Below are 22,096 nucleotides of genomic sequence, written 5' to 3' on the forward strand. Positions count from 1 at the left end.
AGTGTCAAAGCATAAAGAGTGGCTGATGGCAGAGTAGAGTGTCATCATTTTCTTATTGTATAACTTTTGTTTAAAATTATACACATCTGTAGTCTCATTTTGTATTATCTAACCCCCTGCTGAGTGAAATCATCCTGTTAGCACAGTCGGTGGGTGAATTATTGAAAACGTGGCCAGGAAATTCGTAGAGGAAGAAGTTAAGGAGCTCTTTCTGTAAAGGAAGCTGGGAAAGAAAGGCCAGAGGAAATTAAACTCTGGGGAGAGAAGGAGATAAAAGCTGATGTGAATTCAGGTCTCCCCAGGAGCATTAAGTGTTCAGGATCAGTGGAGAAGAGATGTAGGCGGTAACATCAGATGGAAAACCGGAGCAGGGCAATTGTGGAGCCATTGGTAGGTACTAATCTTAGGTGTATTATCTTAATTCCCCCAATAATGTTGCAGGTATGTCGTTTGCATCAGTTTCTTGGAACATGGAAAAACAATGGCTTGCACTAATTTCTTTGTTAACTTCATTAACAGATCATGCATTTTCAGTCATGTATGATCGCTTCTTAAGAGAAAGAAACAAGCCCCAGAATTCTACATGTTACCTTGTATATACTAAGTGTTCAACAATTAAATGAATGTTTGTATATTTAGTAACTAAAAAAACTTTATTATAGTTAGTAAAATTATTAATTTTGACCCTTTAGCTCTAAGACATTATTTCTTACAGAATTTTGCCTTTCTCTCTAAGCCAGCGATTTTCAACCTTTTTCATCTCATGGCACACATAAACTTATTACTAAAATACTGTGGCACACCAAAAATAAAATTCTGTTTTGGTTGATGTGACCAAAAACATAGTTGCAATTTTGATTCATTCACACAAACCCCTCATGCTCTCCCTGTATAGTCACACCCCTTTCTCACCCGTGCTCTCTGGCGGCATGGAATGTTCTCCATCAGTATAGTTTTATCTTTTTTAGACTGTCATATAAATGGATTCTATATAACCTGTCATACTGTCTTTTAGCATCATGCCTTTGAGATTCACCCAAGTTTTTGCGTGTTCTAAAGGTTTAATTTCTTAAGTAAAAAATAAATGTACCCATTATTAAAGGTAACCTTTTTATGTCATTCTTCGTTTTGTCTTTTATTGATGTTTTCCTAAATTTGTGTGTAATTTCTTGTGGTTTTAGAAGTCTCCCATTCTGCCTTCCCTGCAGGTGACTTTGCAGTTCTTCTGAAAGCAGGCATGACCGTAAAGCAGGCGATTGTGTACAACCTCCTCTCGGCCATGATGGCTTACGTCGGCGTGCTCATCGGCACCGCGGTGGGGCAGTACGCCAACAGCATCACCCTCTGGATCTTCGCCGTCACCGCTGGCATGTTCCTCTACGTAGCCCTGGTGGATATGGTGAGGTGTATTCTATTTCCGGTGTTACGCTCAACCTGTAAATGGAACACAACTTCTAAAAGTGGGAGAAATCTCCGGATATGGTTTGAAAGACCAATTCTTCAAAACATATAACCCGTTCTAAAGACACGGGCTATCCTCAGTAATCTGTTAGGGAAAGATAGTTAAGTAGGAGCCTTCGAACCAGTTGAGATGTTGAAGGTTTTTGACCAAAGGATGTTACTCTTCGAAGTAATCCGTAGAATCTAGAGATACAATTACAGGATTATCATACTACTTTGAAGGCTGTGTAATATGGGGATGGAAGTGCTTTATTGTTAAGAAACTGGCAAACAAGAAAGAAAGACTATACCTCTTAGGTAAGCCAGTCTTTTGCAGAAAATTATATTCCAAGGAAGTTACGTAACTTCCCTTATTTGCAGCTGTAGCCCAAGGGCTCTGTCTGCCACCTCTGCTCTACTGCTCGCTCTCTCATTCCGGCCACCGCCACCTTCTCTTTCCAGCTGTTCGTCCACAGCACCCTACCAGCACACCAGCCAGCGCGACCTTCTTCAGGGACCCTTCTTCAGGGACCCTTCTTCAGGGACCCTTCTTCAGGGACCCTTCTTCAGGGACCCTTCTTCAGGGACCCTTCAACCGTTGGCCATGCCGCTGGTGTGCTTCCACCCTTTACGCGGTTTTCCGTCTGATTCTGTGCAAAAGCACCGAAGTTCTTGCTTTGACCTTCAAGGCGCTCCATCCTCCTGAGCATTTCCACTCCCTCCCCACCTCCAGCTTTCCTGGCTGTACCCCATCTCCCCCTCACCCTCAGGAAGCACACTCTGCCTCTTGCCAGTCACTCCAAGTTTGATGAGAATACGTTATAGTTAGCATTGTGTTCAATAAAATAATTATTTTATCTGTAGCTATGCTTTAGTCATTAGTGTTCTTAAGTAGGAAAATTAAAAAAAAAAGGTATTTGAGCAGATGATGATACAAAATTGCTGGTAAATATCTGTGTTTCTTCTCAGCTTCCGGAAATGCTGCACGGCGACGGTGACAACGAAGAGCATGGCTTCTGCCCGGTGGGGCAGTTCGTGCTGCAGAACTTGGGGCTGCTGTTTGGATTTGCCATCATGCTGGTGATCGCCCTGTACGAAGACAAAATTGTGTTTGACTTCCAGTTCTGACCATTCCGGGGGTCACGTTGATTACAAGAAGGCCACCGTGCAGCCTGGCATCTATCTGTCCCTGTACTGTGTGCACATCGCTCCAAGAAAGGTCACAGCTTGCACCGCTTACACGTTCCGAGATTTGGGCTGACCCCCGAGACTGGTGCTCTGTACTGTTCTCCCTGCGCGGAGTGGGGGGGGGGGGTCTTTTTAATAAATATAAAGCTTGTGATATAGAAAGGAGAAAATGGGACTCCATGAAACAACGTTGTTATAGGATTAAGACTTCCAAAAAATAATCATATAAAACACTAAAGTAGTCTCTTTATTAGTAGAAACTTCTGTGGCTATGCAGAAATAGAAATTGAACCAAAAAAAATCACTTTAAAATATTTTAAATGGACTTTGAACAGACTTTTCTTTGTGCTAAAAATGACTTGTAGTGTCCTTTAATTCAGCTACATATATATATATATACATGTGGTAACAGGGATCAACTTGACTTTGAGATTGCATATGTAGATTCGAGGGCCCCGAGGAGAGCTCAGGCTGCAGTAAGGTGTGGATTTAGCATTGGGAAAAGTCCTTATTCTTGAATCTAGAGTTACTATTTTTGTATATATTTACATAGTGTTTAAACTCCCAGCCTAAACTACTGAAATGTGTGATTGTATGTTTGTGTGAGCTTCAGTTTAATGGAAGATTCATAATGGTTCTTTGTATTAATATTATACTTGGTATTTGGGTGTTTTTGTTTTGTTTTTTAATTTTGGGGTTTTTTTTGGGGGGGGGTGGGTGGGGTAGGCGGTCGGAGCATGTGGTAAAATGTTTTTTATTATTAAAATTGTAATCTTCTAGAAAATTTCAGAGAAGTGAAGAATCCAAACATGGTCTAAATATTCCATTTTCCTACTTTAACAGTACTAACTAGTTATTTGGGAAATTTAAGTTCTAAATGTATGTATCGCTTTACCAGATGGCATTGGGACCATGCTGTCAGCGACAGGAAATCCAAATGTACCATGTCCATAATCAGACATGGAGTGTTAAAGGAACAAAACAAAAAACGGACAATCCCCAGTGATACTGTGGCCATCATAGTACCACGTGACTTGGAAGATACATTTAAATACCTGAGCTAACGTCCCTCGATCATTTTGTGCCAAGGTGTGCTGTTGGTGCCTGATAGGGAGTAGTCCCTTTTGTCGGTGCCTGTTCTCCTGCCGTTAATTGTGATCGATGCGTGCGAAGTGCCGGCTGTGTTTATTCCGCATTTTGACCTAATGATCGGTAGCGCAGTCAGATGCATGGAGCTTTCTGTTTCCACCCTGTGCCGCGTGGTCTCCATTTATGCCAGTTCAGCTGTGCTAACTGGGCAGGCGGCTTTCTTTTCATCTGCTTGTAGCTGCTCTAACCATCTTCCTGTTCAATACTGAAGAGCCAAACTCTCTCCATTCCATCAGGATACTTCACTCAGTCCTCCCCCTCCCCCCGTTTCTTTCGTCCTGAATTTCATAACAGAAACCAAAACTCTGGGGGCCGCACGCGCCCCCGGGTATCGGTGGAGGGCTGCCCCTGTTCCTTCTTTCTGCTGCAAGCAAGGGCCCCAGGTGTGGTTTTCTGACTGGGTGCCTGGGTGTGCCCTTACTTCTGGCTTTCTCCCTGGTCTCCTGTAACAAGGAGGCGTTCTCCGCGTGGATTGTTTTCAGCAGTGGGTGCCGAATTCGGACAGTCCTCATCCTCATCTCATTGCTTGGCCCTTCAAGCAACTGAGCTAAAAGGTGCTGATATTTTATTTAGTACTGCCAAGTTCAAGTGACTCAAGTACCTTGCTTTCTGAACCAAGCCAAGTTTATAGTTCATTGCTGGGTTTCTGTACCCAGGCAGCTTCTGCATTCCAGCATTGTTCGATCTGCTTATCTCAGAAACCTTTATGGAGAGCAGCAGCTGCAGTGTGCTCCCGTCTGAAAGGCCCGATGTAAAGCAAATAGGTTATGCTGAAGTACATGAAGTTTTACAGTTTCTCAAACACGGTGTTATCTTTATTTGCCAGATCTGTTAGGAGGGCTGGGACCGTGGCTGCTAGTATTTTGTTAGGGTTCCACCAGTGTTTAGTTTTCACGTCATTCTGATGCAGAATTTCAAGTCTTACAGACAATCCGAATTCCACTACATTTCTCTTTGGCTCCCACATTCCATGGAGCGTGGCCAGTCTGTTTTCAGGTGTGTGTTGGAGGTCACTGCCGTTGCCGTACGATGCTGTCACCGTGTGACATCCGTATGAAATTCGGTGCACATCGCATTGCGTTCGATCCGCTGTGATGATGCCTGGAAGTGCTCCAGTAACCAGTGCAGTGGGAAGTTCCCATTAACAGTAAGTCAGTGGCTTAAATGTGATGATGGTCCTGCAAGGTGATACTTGCTAAAATATCTAAACACTTTGTTGTTGTTGTTGTTATAACTGAATCATTTTTTTTAAATTTATAAAGCTGAAATGATCAAATGCTGTTTTTTTCATTGTCAACAGTGGTGTGTCATTTTATGTATGTTCCTAATGCCTGTGGAACTCCCAAAATAAAGACATTAAAAAAGAGCAAATGCCAGTGTGCTGTCTTTAGTCTAATCTTTATTTGAGGACATTCATTGTAAACAAAGGCTGCGTTTGCACATTAATAAGTTTATAATTAAGTGTAACTTTAGACAGATTGGCTTACACTAATTAGATTGTTTAAAAAGGAAAATCTATTTTCTACTCAGTCCTGTAACGGGAGAGGAGCGGGGTTGGACGGGCGTCTTGCAGCTAGGCACTGAGCTGGCACAGCAGGGCCACGCCCCGCCCGATCCAGTGCTCCTTCGGGTGGTCGGAGGGCAGCGTCATGGCGATCACAAAATTGGTGGAATGGCCCGTGGTGGACAGCGTCCCTCTGCGCTCGCTCGTCTTGTACACCGGAGCCACGTAGCTAGGTCGCTCAGGGATGTCTGCCCTCTTACAGGGCTTCAGCCACATCTGGAAGGAAGTGCGGAGACCTGAGTCAGGGCTGTTGCATTGGGACGTAAGCACAGCAGTGTTAGAGTTAGCTACGTCTGCAAACTTCCGTGGCCCAAATAGTTCTTCTGTCAGCACCTGCCATGGTCCAGCATTGTTTTAGAGCCCCCAGCACCATTCAGAACCAGTTTAGAAGCTAAGTGAGGAAAGACCCGTAGTCATTTTCATCCCCGCTGTCAAAAAGCACGCTAACTATTCCTCACCTCTCCACTGTACTCACCTGGGGAGGACCTTTGGTGCCTACACACAGTTCAGGTATACTTTAAAGAGGGAACGGCCACCCTTGGTACTCAAAGTCATGCTGCCTTATTAATAAAGGCCAATCCCAAGATACTCGAGGAGGATTCTTATCAATGATGGAACCAGGTTACTTCCCCAATTTAGGTAAATATCTTTTTATTATTTATAATCCTCCCGTGAGGACATCTTTAATTGGTTTTAAAGAAATATCTATCAGTTGCCTCCCACGTACACCCCGACCAGGGATCAAACTCCCAACCTGGGCATGTGGCCTGGAGGGGAATCGAACCCAGGACCCTGTGGTGCCCAGGATGGCGCTTCCACCCACTGAGCCCCAGCGTCGGGGGGTGTTTTAAAGCCGCTGGTGTGTATGTCATGCAATGCACCCACGTTATCTTCAGAGCCAGCCACGTTCCTAGAATGTAAGTGTGGCTGAACCTCACCGATCTCAACAACAGGACTGGGGGCCAGTTGACCTCTGGATAGGAATACAGAACCAACTGGCCATAAAGATGAAAAACGTTTTAGAACTTACTTGAATTCATTTCTCTGTGGTAATAAGAGCAGCAATCCTCTGAGGTGGTAAAGCTTGACCCCGTCACCCCTAGTTCTGTTAGGTTTCTCAGGTCAAAATATAAGCTGTAGGAAGGAGCCAATAAGGATGCTGGTCTTTGCCCCCACATAACTGTGGAATCCAGATTCTTAGGAGGGGGATCACAGAACAGTGTTTCAGACGCAGTTAAGTGTAAGGACTTAACGCCATTCAAGTTGGATGTGTTTCATTTCAACCAGGGGTGGATTTTCTGTGTGTGCGTGCGTGTGTGCGTGTGTGTGTGTGTGTGTGTGTGTGTGTGTGTTTTGTTGTTGTTAATCCTCCCCTGAGGCTATTTTTTCCATTGATCTTTTAGGGAGAGTGGGAAAGACAGACAGAAACATCAATGTGAGAGAAATCGATTGGTTGCCTCCTGCACGCACCCAGACCAGGGGTGGGCAAACTTTTTGACTCGAGGGCCACAATGGGTTCTTAAACTGGACCGGAGGGCCGGAACAAAAGCATGGATGGAGTGTTTGTGTGAACTAATATAAATTCAAAGTAAAGGAGCGGAGGGGAGAGCAAGGAACCGGATAGAACAGCCGAACGGGCCGGATCCGGCCCGCAGGCCGTAGTTTGCCCACGGCTGACCCAGACCAAGGCCCGGGCCGGGGAGGAGCCTGCAACTAATGCACATGCCCTTGACCGGAATCAAACCCAGGACCCTTTGGTCCACGGGCCGGCGCTCTATCCGCCAAGCCAAACCGGCCAAGGCAAGAGTGGATTTTCTTAATGAGAATTTTTCTCACTAAGTAACTTCCTATTTGGGAGAATCAGCCACTTATAAATTCCTTCTCCTAGTCACTGCAACTGCTTAAGCGTTTCCGTGTGAAAAGGAAAAAAAATCCGATACCAGTCAACTCCTGACATTGCGCACCTGCCCTGTGACTTCCGGTTCGGGCCTCGCTCTGGCACTGGCTCTGCCCACCGTGCCTCCGTGGAACGGCACGGTTCCTGCAGCCGCCTGCCAGCTGGTCCCTCTCTACCTGTCGGGGCTGCGTGCAAGGGCTGCCTGTCTGGGCTGTTCCCATTTTCCCACAAGCAATTCACGTAAACCCACAGCCGCTGTGTCATCGCCATGTCAGGCCCTCCAACGGAGTGAACATCTAGCCATTTTCCGTGGCGCAGTGACCGATGGTAACTTAGTATTTACATGGCTCAGTCTGCTCATGCTGAATGGGTGCCTAGAAAACATACTTTATGTGGGCGGATTTCAGAGAGTTCACATTTTTAGGTCAAGGTTTATGTAGGAAAAAATTACGTAACAAAACGTGTGCGTGTGTAGGTGGATCCATACATGCAGTGGATCCTCATCACTCCTGGTTCCGTACTTGCACGCTTGCCGAGCACTAACGTGTACTCGTCATCCTGACATCAGCACTCTGCATCTTCCTGGCCCTGTGCACACGTGCGCAGAGCAGCCAGCAAGGCGGGGCCCCAGACAAGCACCATCCAGCCAACTGCAACTACTTAAGCGTTTCCATGTGAAAGGAAGGAGCATTCGACACCTGCCCTTGTGACGGCCAGTTCGGGTCTCGTTCTGGAACTGGCTCTGCCCACAGGATCTTTGTCTGACTTCTGTTTCATCTCTCACACCTAAACACGTGTCCTTTGATGGTTTACTTAATGACCAGCTTTAAACAGTTTTGTGGGCCTTTGTAGTTGTTAGTGGCGATTTTTCTGTTTAAAGGGACCCACGAGTGTCACTCTGTGGGGCTGTCTGGTGTTCCTATGTGCACACAGGCTATGACGTGCACGCAGGCTGTGGTGTGCCTTATGGGGAAAGTCCTGTCAGCTCCGTTCAGGCACAAGCTACACTACTCGTGTTCGTGAGTTCAGTGGTCAGAGGTCAACAATATTATTAAATACTAGAGGCCTCGTGCGTGAAATTCGAGCACAGGTGGGGTCCCTAGGCCTGGCTGGTGATCAGGGCCAATCGGGGCCTTCCTGCTGCTGACCAGGGCCTCCCTTCCCTGGCTGCTGGCTGCTGGCTGCTGGCCGCCTGCTGCAGGATGGGGCCTCCCTTCATTCTGCACCGCCCCCTGGTGGTCAGCACATGTCATAGCAAGCGATGGAACTCCCGGTCTCCTGAGGGGACAATTTGCATATTAGGGTTTTATATATATATATATATATATATATATATATATATATATATATATATATATATATGTATATATATATATATATATATATATATATATATATATATATAAAGTGCCTTTAGACAGAAACACAAATAAAACGAGGTTATGTATTGATCAGTCAGCATTTCTCCTGGAAGCAGTGGTTCAGTGTCCACTAATTCAATGTTGGCAGCAACACCACAGGGTCACCAGTTCAATTCCTGGTCAGGCCAAGCACCATCCAGCCAACTGCGACTACTTAAGCGTTTCCATGTGAAAGGAAGGAACATTCGACACCTGCCCTTGTGACTGCCAGTTCCGGTCTCACTCTGGAACAGGTTTTGGGTTTGATCCCCAGTTGGGGCATATGTGGGAGGTAGCCAATCGATGTTTCTCTCCCTCCCTTCCTCTCTAGAAATCAATTAAAAAAACTTCATGAAACATGATTATCCTGAATAATGAGTTGACTGTGTATGTGTGTGCGTGCGCACATGTGTGTAAAATAGCCCCCCACGCGTATACCCTTGGGAAATACTAACCACAGGCACTGTATCATAAAGAATTTTGGGAAGTGATTCTGCAAGTTTCTTTATCTTTCTATTCCAGGAAGCGCCATCCAAAAATAATCCATAAATTAAGACACCTAAATGTAAAAGAAGCAGGTGTTAATACAACACTTTCAATATGCAAACTGGGTTCTGAATCTGAAATTCCTACTGTGAACACTATGCGGGTTATCCCAGGTCAGCAGCCAAAGCTTGTGCTAACACAGAACACAGTGTTCTCCGCATTTGGCCTTCACATCCGTTTTTCGAGAATATCTACAATTTGCCTAGGCAGTTAATTCCATGGTATAACTAAACATGGGGACAACAGAGCAAAGCAGTTTTAAATTAATCTGTGCGCACACAATCAGATTCGTATATTTAATTGACCCGTGTCAGCCGCCAGGAAATCTGCAGAAGTTACTCAATGCTGTTGGACCCGGTGGCTTCTGGGCATGCGCACCAATGCCCTCCGCAGATCCCTCACGTCCAGAGAGTCAACTTTCTCGTCCCCTTTAGAGCCGATCTCACGCCAAGGACAGAGGATGAACTCCCTGGAGCAAAGCGTGGCTCACTTGCACGTTAGGGACTCAGGGGAACGCCGTGGCCTCCTGCCCTGCAGACACGGGTCACGCCTGCAGGACCACAGCGAAGCAGTCCTGCGGTGCTGGTGACCGTGAGCCATTCCTTTAACTTCAGACCTGTGTTGTCATCCGGAGGAGAGCTGGGGGCGTTTGTAAAACAATGATGCCTGCTCTGTCTGCCTCCTGGAGACCTAGAGTCACGTCAGCCAGTCGGGTGCCAGCCTGTGAAGTAGCGTATGAAACCCACTCCGGCCAGCCAGGCGTCTCAGGGGTTGAGTGTGAACCAGGAGGTCAGGGTTCGATTCCCCATCAGGGCACATGCCCGGGTTGCAGGCTCAATCCCCAGTGTGGGGCATGCAGGAGGCAGCCGATCAATGATTCTCTCTCATCATTGATGATTCTCTCTCTCTCTCTCAATCTTTCTATCAATCTCGCTCCCCCTTAATCTCTGCAATCAATAAAAATACATTTTAAAAAATTTGACCTTTCAGTGTACAGGATGACTCTCCAACCAACTGAGCCACACCGACCAGGGTTGTTTACATTTTCAAAAAATGTCTGTGGCTTCAGTATAAACGAAGGATTATAAGAGTGTGTTGACACTAGTAGGGAGACAAGGTAAGACACTTGAGCAGAAGAATCTAGATAAAAATGGTGGTGGCCGTAGGCTTGTGGACGAGCAGCTGCTTTCGATGTGAGTGCACGAAGGAGCAGAAGAAGGAAGAAGAATTTCTAGGTTTCTGGCTGATGGTGGTGCCATTTGTAAAAAACCATGATAAATTTTATGTATTCGGGAGACACCAAAATGGAGATGTCAGGTAGGTGGCTGGATATGGAGGTCCGGCTCTTAGGAGGAAGATCTAGACTGGGCATTCACATTTGATGGACAGCAGCCAGAGGTAATGAGACATAGAAGTAGGAGCTCATGCTGAGGAGGTGCAATTAGAAAAGAGAAAGTCCCAGGACCGAGTCCTTGGGAGTCCCGATATTTAGAGAAGGATAAGCGAGCCAAGAGTGTGAACGTGTCCAGTGAGAAAAGGAAAATCAGGAGAGGTGATGGCTTGGAGGCAAAGGGAGATGGATGTCTCTAGAAAGAGGAAGTTGTCAGTTAGTAAGAATTCCTAAGAACTTTAGATGAAAAAAGAAGAGCATTCGTGGATTTGTCAACATGGAAGTCATTAGTAACTTAAAAGAACAGCATCAGATGATTGGAGAGGCTGGAAGGTCAACAGGAAATAAGCGAGAACCTGGAGATGGCACGAAAAGAGAGCTCTTTTGACCAATTTGCTGTAAAGGGGAGCAGAGACATGGGACCACAGCTAAGGGGGTGTGAATGTCAAAATAATTGCAATTTTTTGTTGATTTTTTTTTCTTCGTTGATTTTTAAAAATATTTTTATTGATCTCAGAGTGGAAGGGAGAGGGAGAGAGAGATAGACACATCAATGATGAGAGAGAATCATTGATCGGCTGCCTCCTGCACGCCTCACCCTGGGGATCGAGGCTGCAACCTGGGCATGTGCCCTTAACGGGAATGGAACTGTGACCTCCTGGTGCATAGGTCCATGCTCAACCACTGAGCCACACTGGCCGGGCTTTATTTCTGTTAAGAAGAGAGATTCTAGAGCATGCTGCATGCTGATGGGATTATCCAGCAGTGAGAAGGATGCTGATGATTTTAGAAAAGGAGGGCACAACTGGAGGAGCAAAAACCCTTGGAAGGAGGGAAAAAATGGAACGTGGGCCACCCATAGGATCTGGACCAGGGGTGGGCAAACTTTTTGACTCGAGGGCCACAATGGGTTCTTAAACTGGACCGGAAGGCCAGAACAAAAACATGGATGGAGTGTTTGTGTGAACTAATATAAATTCAAAGTAAAGGAGTGGAGGGGAGAGAGCAAGAGAACCCTCCGCTCTTTCGGCTCCGCGGGCCGGATAGAACAGCCAAACGGGCCGGATCTGGCCCGCGGGCCGTAGTTTGCCCACGGCTGATCTGGACTATCAGAGCATGCCAATGGGGGCAGAATAATAGATGTGGTGTCGCTAAGAGCTCTCTTCTCACGGCCTCTCGTTTTCTCAGCGAGGGGTGAGGTGAGACGTGGGAGCAGAGGGGAGGATGGGGAGGACGGGCAGGGTGCGGTTTGTTTTGCGAGTGGGAAAGCAACTTCCCGGAAATGCTGGTAGGACTGCGTCAGCGGGTTACAACTCCCTGAGATTGGCGACCGTCGGTGTGGAGTCAGTCACTTGGCACAGTGATTGTCCTACACTGTGGTGATCACATATCCATTTGCTCGCATCTCCCCCTGGAGCATAACTTGGTTGCGGGTCAGGATCCCGTCTCAAGCGTCCACTGTTGATCTCCCCCGTGTCCAACAGAGTGAGCCCGGGAGTCAGGAGGTGGAGTTGCCTTGGACACAGGGAGGATGGACTTGGTGATTACTTTCTCCCTACTTTTTATTAGAAATCATTTCAAACTTACGGAATTTTGCAAGGATGCAACAGTACACAGGACAGAAGAGTCTCTTCCTTCAGATTCCTTTTATCTCCATTTGCTTGATCATATTCCCTCTCTCCCCATAAAGATTTTTCTCGGTCACTGCGAGGTGAGTTATATACGTGACGACTAAGAGGTTCAAGCGCTGAGCGACCTGAGCGACGGGGGCAGGCCGCTGCACTTACCGTCCTCCGGAGGGACCTTGTAGTCCTTGTCCTCCAGCACTTCGTAGTCAAACCCGAGCAGGTCGATGGGGATGGTGTACTTCCTGGCAAAGTTCTGCTGGGCGCCGGTCAGGAAGGCTTGCGTGAAGAAGAAGCCGGAGAGCCAATAGGATGGAGGAGGGCCCACCTCGTACCATTGCTGGGGGGCAAAGCACAGGGTCGGGCCACGTTCAAACTAGCCCCCAACGCTCCCTCCGTTATTTTTTTTAGGTAAACGAATACCGAGGGATATAAAGCCATACTCTGAAGGTTTTAAAAGCAAGCAGCTGCTTCCGTGTTTTGTTCTGACTTCAGTTTTCCGCCCACCGGACCCGCTTGGGTACCGCCACGTGCGGGATGCAGCTGCCAGTGGCCGTTGCATCCTTAGCCGGGGGCGCCCCCCGAAGCGCTCCATCAGCAGCGAACCCCCAACCCAGCGGCTGCCGAGCACGGCGTTGGCTAGTTGTGGAGAAGAGGAGGTCATGCCCCCCGAGCTGGGCTGAAGGCCATGCATAGCCAGTACACTGTTCCTCTGGGATTTTTCCCGCCGCCTTCACCAAAACCCAACGAAATCCAACAGGCGGAAACGCAGTGCCAGACAAGGTGCTCCCAGAAGGAGCAGGGAGGGGGAGTGAGTTCCCAGGGGTCCTCACACTTTTTAAACGGGGGGCCAGCTCACTGTCCCTCAGACCGTGGGAGGGCCGGACTATAGTTTAAAAAAAAAAACTGTGAACAAATTCCTATGCGCACTGCGGGCCCGGGACGCGTCGGCTGCTAAGCAGGACAGGCAGCGGCCCCCGGCGGGCCGGATCCATGTCCTCGGCGGGCCGCATGTGGCCCGCGGGCCGTAGTTTGAGGACGCCTGGTACAAAGGAAGACACCCGGATAGTCCGGCCATGGATTACAAGAAGCGAGCTGCATAGAGACTTCCACAGAAAGGATTTTCCCTGTTAGGGTCCAGGGCAGAGCCTTCATCTCTCCGGAACAACCTGACTTCCTTCGGCGCTAGCCGGCGGCCGGCCCGTGTTAGGGAAGCTTGGTCACCTGTCTTGGCCGACGGGCAGTCTTCTTACGCATCATGTACAGCATCTAGGACGCTCGTTACCGCTGCGAGTGACTATCGCTGTTAATAGGAACACGGCAGAGCCCCGCTGTTACCAGGGGGTGGGGAGGGGCCCCCAGCCCGCCTGGCACGTGGGGGCCGGCACTGTGCCGGGCGGGCCCGCCATCCAGGGCCAGGGTGCCCGGCGGGTGCGGGGCAGGGAGGCCGTGCACTCGCTCTCACCTGGCCGCCTTCTCAGCTGCTCCGCTCAGGCACCTAATTCGACGCTAAATATGGAAGGAAAGATCCACATAACCGGCTGCTTTCTCTCTCACCGGTCTGTGACTTGAACATCTAAGCTCACTGAACATGAACACCTGCTCCTAAGCCAGCTGTCAGAAATTCTCCGGCCCAGGCGAGGATCCAGGCGTCCTCAAACGACGGCCCGCGGGCCACAGGCGGCCCGCCGAGGACATGGATCCGGCCCGCCGGGTGCCGCTGCCTGTCCTGCTTAGCCGCCGACGCGTCCCAGGCCCGCAGTGCGCATAGGAATTTGTTCATAGTTTTTTTTTAAAACTATAGTCCGGCCCTCCCATGGTCTGAGGGACAGTGACCTGGCCCCCTGTTTAAGAAGTTTGAGGACCCCTGAGGCAGTTCAGGGAGCAGCTGATCATTGCGAGAGTGAGCAGTGGTCCTGTGTGCGGGAACGCCCAGGAAGCGGGAGAGTGAGCGCATCACGGATGCAGGCGTGCGGCTGGAGGGAACGGAAGCGTGTGCGTGGCGCTGGGCTCACCTGCAGGAACCTCAGCCTGGTGAGGAAGTCGTTCACGTAGCTGCCGAGCGGCTTGAGGCTCGGGTATGACTTCGCCATCCACATCCCCGGGATCTTGACGTTCAGAATGCTGCTGACCACTTCTTCGAGTTCCGTGGACATCACCACCAGCCCCTGAAGCGCAGGTCACCTCTGGTTAACGTGATCATATACCTTCTTCATAACTATCCTTTGTTTACAACCGTGAGTATTAAGGTCAGTCATACAGCAAACAAAGAGAGTAACGCTATTTTCTTGTGCTCACAAGTAAGTCCCGGAGTCCCGGAACGATTCCTATGAAACATGTTCAGCTAGTCAGATGTGAACGGAAACATTTTAACTGACGTGCAACGGACACGAAGCGCGGCATTAGCCGCGGGTGTCCACCACCGTGGTTCCTACGAGTATAGGAACCACTGGCAATCGGCTTCGTGGTCAGGAGAAACCCGGCCCTCAGCTGGCAGAGGGCAAAGCTACAGGGCAGCCAGGTACCCACCGAGGGACCCCCCCAAACACTCAGGGTGCCGGCCCTGGACGGCTGCGAGGAGGGGAGGCGGGGCCAGAGCAGAAAGAGGGTTGGAACCTGATTTAAAACACACACTCCTGGGGCCCCTCCCACAAACCTGCGCAGCCCCTGGCTCCAGGGAAGCCTGGAAAGAGAGGGAAGAAGTCCCCGGAGCGGGGGTCGTGGCTCAGGGAGTCCTGATGGCCCCGCTGAGATGGGGAACCAGGGGAGGCGTGTTTGCTGGCTGTGAGGTCCCAGAGGCCTCCTTTCCCTGCGGGCTCCTGGGTGCTGGGAGCGGGAGGAAATGGGAAGGACCAGGCCAGGGAGGAACGCATGAGACCCAGAGGAGCTCAGCCAAGCAGCCCAGCCAGATACCCTGCAGCCAGCCCGGGAGGTCACACGGCAGCCAGCCCACTACACTCTTCTCTTTCTTCTGTTTTGTATGTGTATATTTGCAATGATTTCAGAGGAAAGGAGAGGGAGGGAGAGAGAGAAACATCCATGATGAGAGAGAACCATTGATCGGCTGCCTCCTGCACGCCCCCCACTGGGGATCAAGCCCGCAACCTGGGCCTGTGCCCTTGACCAGGCATTGAACCCGGGACCCTTCAGTCCACAGGCCGATGCTCTATCCACTGAGCCACACCGGCTAGGGCGAATCTGGCATGTTTGACGTGAAGACAACCACTAGCGGAGGCGTTTCGGGAGGAGGTCCAGAAACGTGCTGTGGGCATGCCCGTGCTCCGCGCCGTCCCTCACCTTGATGGCCTTCTGAATGTTAATGCACGACTCCCGGATGGTCTGCAGCAGCTTGTTGAACCGGCCCATCTCTTGCACCAGCACGGTGTTCATGCTCTGGGTGTACGTGGTTGGGTACCTCCTCATCGCAGCCTCAATGTCAAAGTTGTGGGGCAGTTTCCCCAAAATGTCGCCAGCGACCTCATTCACCACTTCCTCGGAGGATTTGGCGCCAGCTTCTGCGGAACGAGACTGAGAGAACCCCGGCTGTAAGTCAGAAGTCCTCATGGAGGGAGGAGGATGCCGGGCTGGGGAACCCGGGGGAGAGTCAGGGGTGCCACCCTCTGCGATCCTCCTCCACACCAGGCCATGGTAACAGGCATGGGCGGGCCATTTCAGGAGGTAACAGGCGGTAGCCAGGAGGGAGGAGGACACGCCCAGTGTGCAGAGGCACAGAGGGCCTGGGGGAGGGGAGTGGGCTGCCCACTGAGCCACCTGGTGGCGGTGGAGCAGGTGCTGGGGGGCGGGAGGAGAGCATTTCCATCGGTGGCATGGCCCTGGGGGGAAGTGGGATCTTGCTTTGAGGAAGCTCGCTGCACAGTGTATTTGCCAATGACTCTGCTGCCAACGGGTGGCCCAGGGCAGGGAGACGGCTCTCCCCTTGAAGCAGGAGGGCACCGAGAGAGCACGTGCTCTCTAAGCGGGCGGGAGAGTGATGGACGAGGCGGGCTTCAGTGACCACGCTGGGGACAAGGAAGGGGAAGTGCGTCTCCATGTGTATGTTGTATGTTTGCAGTGGCACTGTGTGAATGAGCCTGTATTTTCTGGAAAAACCCGTAGATCCTCAGAATAAATGAGTGTGTGTGTGTGTGTGTGTGTGTGTGTGTGTGTGTGTTGGAAGAGAGCAAGCACTATTAGAATGTAAATGACTATCTCATATTTTTCCAGTCCTAAGAAATTGTGTTTGGTCTTATTTCAGATTTTATATTTCCTGGTTTTGACATCAGGGCTATTCTATAAACATCGACTTTACTTAAGTTTCTAGTGAGACTTTTACAGCTCCCTAGCACATACCACCATAAAACCCTACGAAGGTGCACAATAATAAAAATTAATGCTGATAAGTGTTAATTGCATGTTAGTAACAAAGGGATATGCCAATATTAGAATGTGCCCATCCTTTACAATGATCCTGAGTGCCAGGGTTACAACTAACTATATAAGACAAATTAGAGAAAAAAGGAGATAATGAATATTTGGCCAAAACTAGTGAAAAATATTATTTCCATTGCATTTAAAGAATCATATCTGATTTCTATTTGTATTTTTATGTGCATAAAAGGTGCTTTAAACTCATTAAAAACATTCCTATTTTCTTTTTTTAAGTCTTTTTTTATTGATTTCAGAGAGGAAGAAACAGGGAGAGAGAGATAGAAACATCAATGATGAGAAGGAGTCATTGATTGGCTGCCTCCTGCATGCCCCCCACTGGGGTTAGAGCTTGCAACCCGGGCATGTGCCCTTGACTGGAATCGAACTCAGGACCCTTCTGTCTGTAGGCGGACGCTCTATCCACTGAGCCAAACCAGCTGGGGCCAAAACATTCCTATTTTCTAACAAGAGCTCTGCTTCCACCAAATAACAAGCAAACAAACAAACAAACAAAAAACAAATCCCTGGCCAAGAGCCCTTCCAAAGTGTAAGAAAAATATTTCAGTGACACAAACATTTCTGTCTACCTATTTCTCACAATCCAAAATTACATCACTGGGTGCTTCGTTTGGAAAGTAATATCCAACTGATTTTCTCCCTTCCTTCCTTCCTTCTTTCCTTTCTTCCTTTCTCCCCGCTCCCAGCCCCAGCATTTCGGGTTATGTCATCTAAGTCTTATTCCATTTTTAGAACCTAGAAAGACAGTATAGCATAGAGCAGTGGTCGGCAAACTCATTCGTCAACAGAGCCAAATATCAACAGTACAACGATTGAAATTTCTTTTGAGAGCCAAATTTTTTAAACTTAAACTTCTTCTAACGCCACTTCTTCAAAATAGACTCGCCCAGGCCGTGGTATTTTGTGGAAGAGCCACACTCAAGGGGCCAAAGAGCCACATGTGGCTCGCGAGCAGCAGTTTGCCGACCACGGGCATAAAGTATCAGAACACGGATTCTAGAGCCAACCTAGTGGGAGTCAGACTGCCTGGCTTTGAGTCCTGGCTTGAAATCGTACTGCTGACCTTGGGTGAGCTACTGCGTCTTTCTGGGTCTGTCTCACTCCTGTAAAAAGAGAGCAGTCGGCTTCCACTTCATAGGATTTTGCAAGCCCTGAGAACAGTGCTGGCACGCAGTGAGCACTCTACAACACTAACCGCCATCACTGCTCCGAGATTCCACAAAAATAAAAAGGTCAGGTAGACTTCATTTTGAGAAATAATTTGCTGGACTGAATAGTCATCCTTAACTTGTTTTTATATGTTTTTAGTGCTTTTTAAAGAGAGAGGAAGGGGGAGGGAGGGAGAGAAAGAGACAGAAACATCGATGAGGGAGAAAGCCTCCTGCACATCCCCTACTGGACTGGGAATCTCGGTGCACGGTTCTCTGCAGCCCTGGCGAGCGATCATCCGTAACGTATTAAAATTTCATTCAGTCTCTGAGGGAACTCCTGCCATTGGGACTAACGTGCTTTCAAAAATGAAAAACAGCCGAAACCGGTTTGGCTCAGTGGATAGAGCGTCGGCCTGCGGACTGAAAGGTCCCGGGTTCGATTCCGGTCAAGGGCATGTACCTTGGTTGCGGGCACATCCCCAGTGGGAGGTGTGCAGGAGGCAGCTGATCGATGTTTCTCTCTCATCGATGTTTCTAGCTCTCTATCCCTCTCCCTTCCTCTCTGTGAATTATCAATAAAATATATTTAAAAAAAAAAATGAAAAACCACCACCACCAACTGAGCCCATCCAAAGGGAGAACAACACGAGAGAAGATCTTAATAGACAAGCAAGATTAGATATTTACCCTTCGAGTGTGCGGGCTCGTGCCCGGGCCATGCTGAACTCTAGGCCTTAGCGGTGAACTCTATGCCTCAGCGGTGAACTGTATGCCTCAGCGGTGAACTCTACGCTTAGCGGTGAACTCTATGCCTCAGCGGTGAACTCTATACCTTACCGGTGAACTCTATGCCTTAGCGGTGAACTCTATGCCTTAGCGGTGAACTCTATGCCTTAGCGGTGAACTCGCTGACCTGCCCTCACCTTCACAGACAGAATTGTGTATGCGGGCCCCTACTGTGCTCACACATTCCAGCCTCAGGGACCAGCGCTGTAAAATCACACACCTGTGTGAGAAGAATGTTATCGAATAGCAGTTGCGTTTCTGACTGGTCTTTCGTGATATCTGCGTTGGCATTCATCCCAAAGATCTCCGGTGCCGGGGTCAGCGGCAGAGTCTGTGTGTATTCGATGTAGCTTTTGTGCTGCAGAGATGAATAACAGGGAGCTGGGAGGTTAGAAATCAGTTATCCTGTAGAACCTTCCCACTGAAAAGAGATGATTTCAACACTCAGATTATTGAGTGGATGAGCCTGTGAGCCCAGACACTGAATGCTTTCCTTTTCTTCCCACCTCAGCAGCCAAGGTTTAAAAGAAGAAGATATGAACACATTTAGGGAGAAAAAAGAAACTGTATCATTCAATCGGAATGAATTTTAAAACAGAGAGAGGAATGTCCGGGCCACTTCATTTAGAAATTTCTCCCAGAGAAATCTTTCTGTGCTGCATTTTGCTGATGACTGTTCTTAATTTATTGCGATCACAATAAATTTATTTAGGCTCTACTCTGACTTTTTCTCTGTGCTCTTATTGTGATAAATCTACATAGTTCAGAAAAGTAAGAATAATCAGAAAATTTATTGTCCTGAGATAACCACCATCATTAATGTTGTCTATCTGTTTATGCAGGTGCACTCACATTTTATATTTATTTACTTGGACTTCTACCAAAATCCCATATATTTCTTGATGCTCATATACTCATGTACAAACACATATATGTTGATTGGGGGGGGGGGGAGTTGTTCATTGATGGGTTTCAATATGGGTGGAAAGGACCCATGCTTTGGGTCCTTTGCCACCCCATTACTGGACAGCTTGTTACCCATGATTCTTCATGTTGACTTGCTCCACCCAATCAATGACAGAAGCTCTGGGATAGAGTTTTCTCTTCATCCCGTGGATACCTGACCTCAGTTGGCATTAATCTTGGTGGACGATGGGCCAAGGTTGGGGGGCTATGGTACGGGCCTGTGTTGAACGTGGCCATGCGTTTAACTTTCAATATGTGCCCTTCTGACTCCCGGGAATGAAATGAGAACCAATCTGACTGCCCTGGAAATGTACTGTGCGGTGATCTGAAGGCAGATACCAGGGCTCCCACCAGACAGGACTGGGAGAAAAGAAAAAAAAAAAAAAAAAAAAAAACAGCCAAAGGGGACCCTGGCCTTGTGCGGCAGGGGGTTCTGTGACTGCCGCTCTCTCCTTGTGTGGCAAGTTTGAGCGAACTTGCTTTTTCACTTGTAAAAGGGATAGACTAGTAATACCAATGTCAATCAGCTGCTCTGGTGAGATCATGACCTGTAACCGCTGTGTAAATAAGTAAGCATGACATAAATATTAACTCTTATTGTGCGTACTAGAGGCCTGGTGCACGAATTCGTGCATGGGTGGGGTCTCTCGGCCTGGCTGGTGATCGGGGCCGTCTTGACCAGTCCCCATTGGGGCCATAGGGGCTGGCCAGCCAGCCTGGGAGAGGGACCACAGGAGGCTGGTTGACTGCGGGAGGTTGGATGTGGGAGCGCACTGACCACCAGGGGGCAGCTCCTGCATTGAGCATCTGCCCCCTGGTGGTCAGTGCGCATCATAGTGACTGGTCGTAATGGTTGCTTGGGCTTTTATACATATAGATTACTTTTACCTCCTCACATGTGTATTCCCTTTTTAACTGGGGACAATGGCTTTTTACCCAAAGGACTGAACTCACACTCATAGAGCCTCAGGTCACCGAGGAAGCTGTGCTTGGCTTCGGGACATTTCTGCTCCCCTCACCCCACAGCCGCAGTAGACCACGGTGTCTGTGCCAGGCTGTGCTTTGTCCTAATGACACCGAAGGGAGCTCACACAAGGTTTAATAGAAAACAAGACTTCTGGAGAAATCCTTTTCCGTATCAGAGCACTTCCGGGTTTACCGCTTCGCCTTTCCCGGGAAGACATGCTTACGTCACCGGCGGGGGGCACAAAGTAGATGCCGCTCGAGTCGAACTTGTAGCCCGGGTCCTCCACCAGCTCGGTGCAGAAGAACTTGTTGAGGATGCTGCGCAGCGTGCGGCGGTCCCAGTCGTCCGTCACCCTGCCGCCGTAGTTGCACTCGCCCGTCATGTACCGCAGGGCGTCGTAGGGCAGCTCCTGGAATTAAGAGCTCGGGTTCTCAGCCAGTTACCGGTCACACGGTCCACAGCATTGTGTTTCTAGCTGGCTCACCTGATCCACACATCTTACTGCAGGTTGGCGTGAACACAGTGTCCCTTTACATACTCCCCTGCTAACTGTGGCCTCCGCCCCCCTCGCCGCCCCCCGCCTGGTCCCTCTCCTTCCGTGGTCTGTCCCCACTCAGTCAGTGCCGAGAACAGAACTCCTCTAGGAGCCCGTGAACTCACTGCTCACCCAGCACTAACGGCCCACGGTGAATTCCAGGCACACAGGGAAACGACCAGAAGCCCATCCTTGGAAACCTCTCACAGCTGAGTGACATTCAGACACATCCAATATAATTCAGAGACAATCAGTGTTCATTTCCTTTTTATAGCCATACTAGTGGCCCGGTGCACAATGAAAGGGAATTAATTAGAGGAAATATTTTAATATTGCTATTTGCCCTTTCTCTATAATAGAAGTGTCAGAGATGAAAGAAAATTAGTAAAATGTATATGAAAATGTCGGTCGCCTCAAAGAGGGAGGGCCAGGCTACCTGACTGGGGCTCCGTGATTGATGGCTGCGCAGAGAGAGGCCCCGCCCACCTACCCAGCACAACCAGCTGGGTAGCCTGGGCCTCCCTCATTGGGGGCGATCATGGGGCAATGGCGGGGCCCCTCCCCGTCCATCAATCGCTCGCAGAGGGTGACCTGGGCCTCCCTCTGTGGGGGCGATCATGGGGCAATGGCGGGGCCCCCTGACCAATCGCATCACACCGGCCCTGGCTGGCCTGGTGCCAGTGGGTGTCAGAGCGTGGTCTTCTGGACCGTCATCCAGAGGTTGTTCTGCTGTTTGGTTGTTCGGTCAATTTGCATATTACACTTTTATTATTATAGATATATTTTGACAATTTGAATCACACTCTATATACAATATACCTTGTATATCGTATGAACTCATGAGAATCTTGTACCATTTTACGAAATACTCTATGAGAATACTATTTTAATAACTGTCTCTAATACTGAACACTTCAGTTGCTCTTAATTTTCTACAGTTTCAAATCCTTTTTCAGTAAATCACGTTTCTAAGGATTCGGTCGTCTAGACTTCCGCAAAGGAAACCACTACGTCAAAGGAAAAGAGCTTATAAAAAGCAGGTGGTT

At 48.8% G+C, this 22,096-nt stretch overlaps 2 protein-coding genes across 5 annotated transcripts in view; one reads left to right on the forward strand and one right to left on the reverse strand.

Annotated features, from left to right (window-relative positions):
* The window catches only part of SLC39A10 (solute carrier family 39 member 10), a 104,872-nt gene extending 99,720 nt beyond the window's left edge, over positions 1-5,152 (forward strand). For all 4 annotated transcript variants that reach the window (XM_080669864.1, XM_080669863.1, XM_080669862.1 and 1 more), the window contains exons 9-10: positions 1,209-1,399; positions 2,410-5,152. In XM_080669864.1, the coding sequence (XP_080525990.1) occupies positions 1,209-1,399; positions 2,410-2,568 (350 nt within the window). In that variant the 3' untranslated portion in view covers positions 2,569-5,152. The remainder of the gene's footprint in view (positions 1-1,208; positions 1,400-2,409) is intronic.
* A 5-nt stretch (positions 5,153-5,157) lies between these two features.
* Positions 5,158-22,096, reverse strand: part of DNAH7 (dynein axonemal heavy chain 7) — a gene marked incomplete at its 5' end in the record, with an annotated part of 175,496 nt that continues 158,557 nt past the window's right edge. Inside the window, 7 exons of the mRNA XM_080671125.1 lie at positions 5,158-5,557; positions 9,094-9,197; positions 12,362-12,539; positions 14,215-14,367; positions 15,497-15,727; positions 18,803-18,940; positions 20,739-20,924. Coding sequence (XP_080527251.1) covers positions 5,351-5,557; positions 9,094-9,197; positions 12,362-12,539; positions 14,215-14,367; positions 15,497-15,727; positions 18,803-18,940; positions 20,739-20,924 — 1,197 coding nt within the window. The 3' untranslated portion in view covers positions 5,158-5,350. The remainder of the gene's footprint in view (positions 5,558-9,093; positions 9,198-12,361; positions 12,540-14,214; positions 14,368-15,496; positions 15,728-18,802; positions 18,941-20,738; positions 20,925-22,096) is intronic.

This window comes from Plecotus auritus (assembly GCF_963455305.1).
Source record: "Plecotus auritus genome assembly, chromosome: 5".
NCBI lineage: Eukaryota > Metazoa > Chordata > Mammalia > Chiroptera > Vespertilionidae > Plecotus > Plecotus auritus.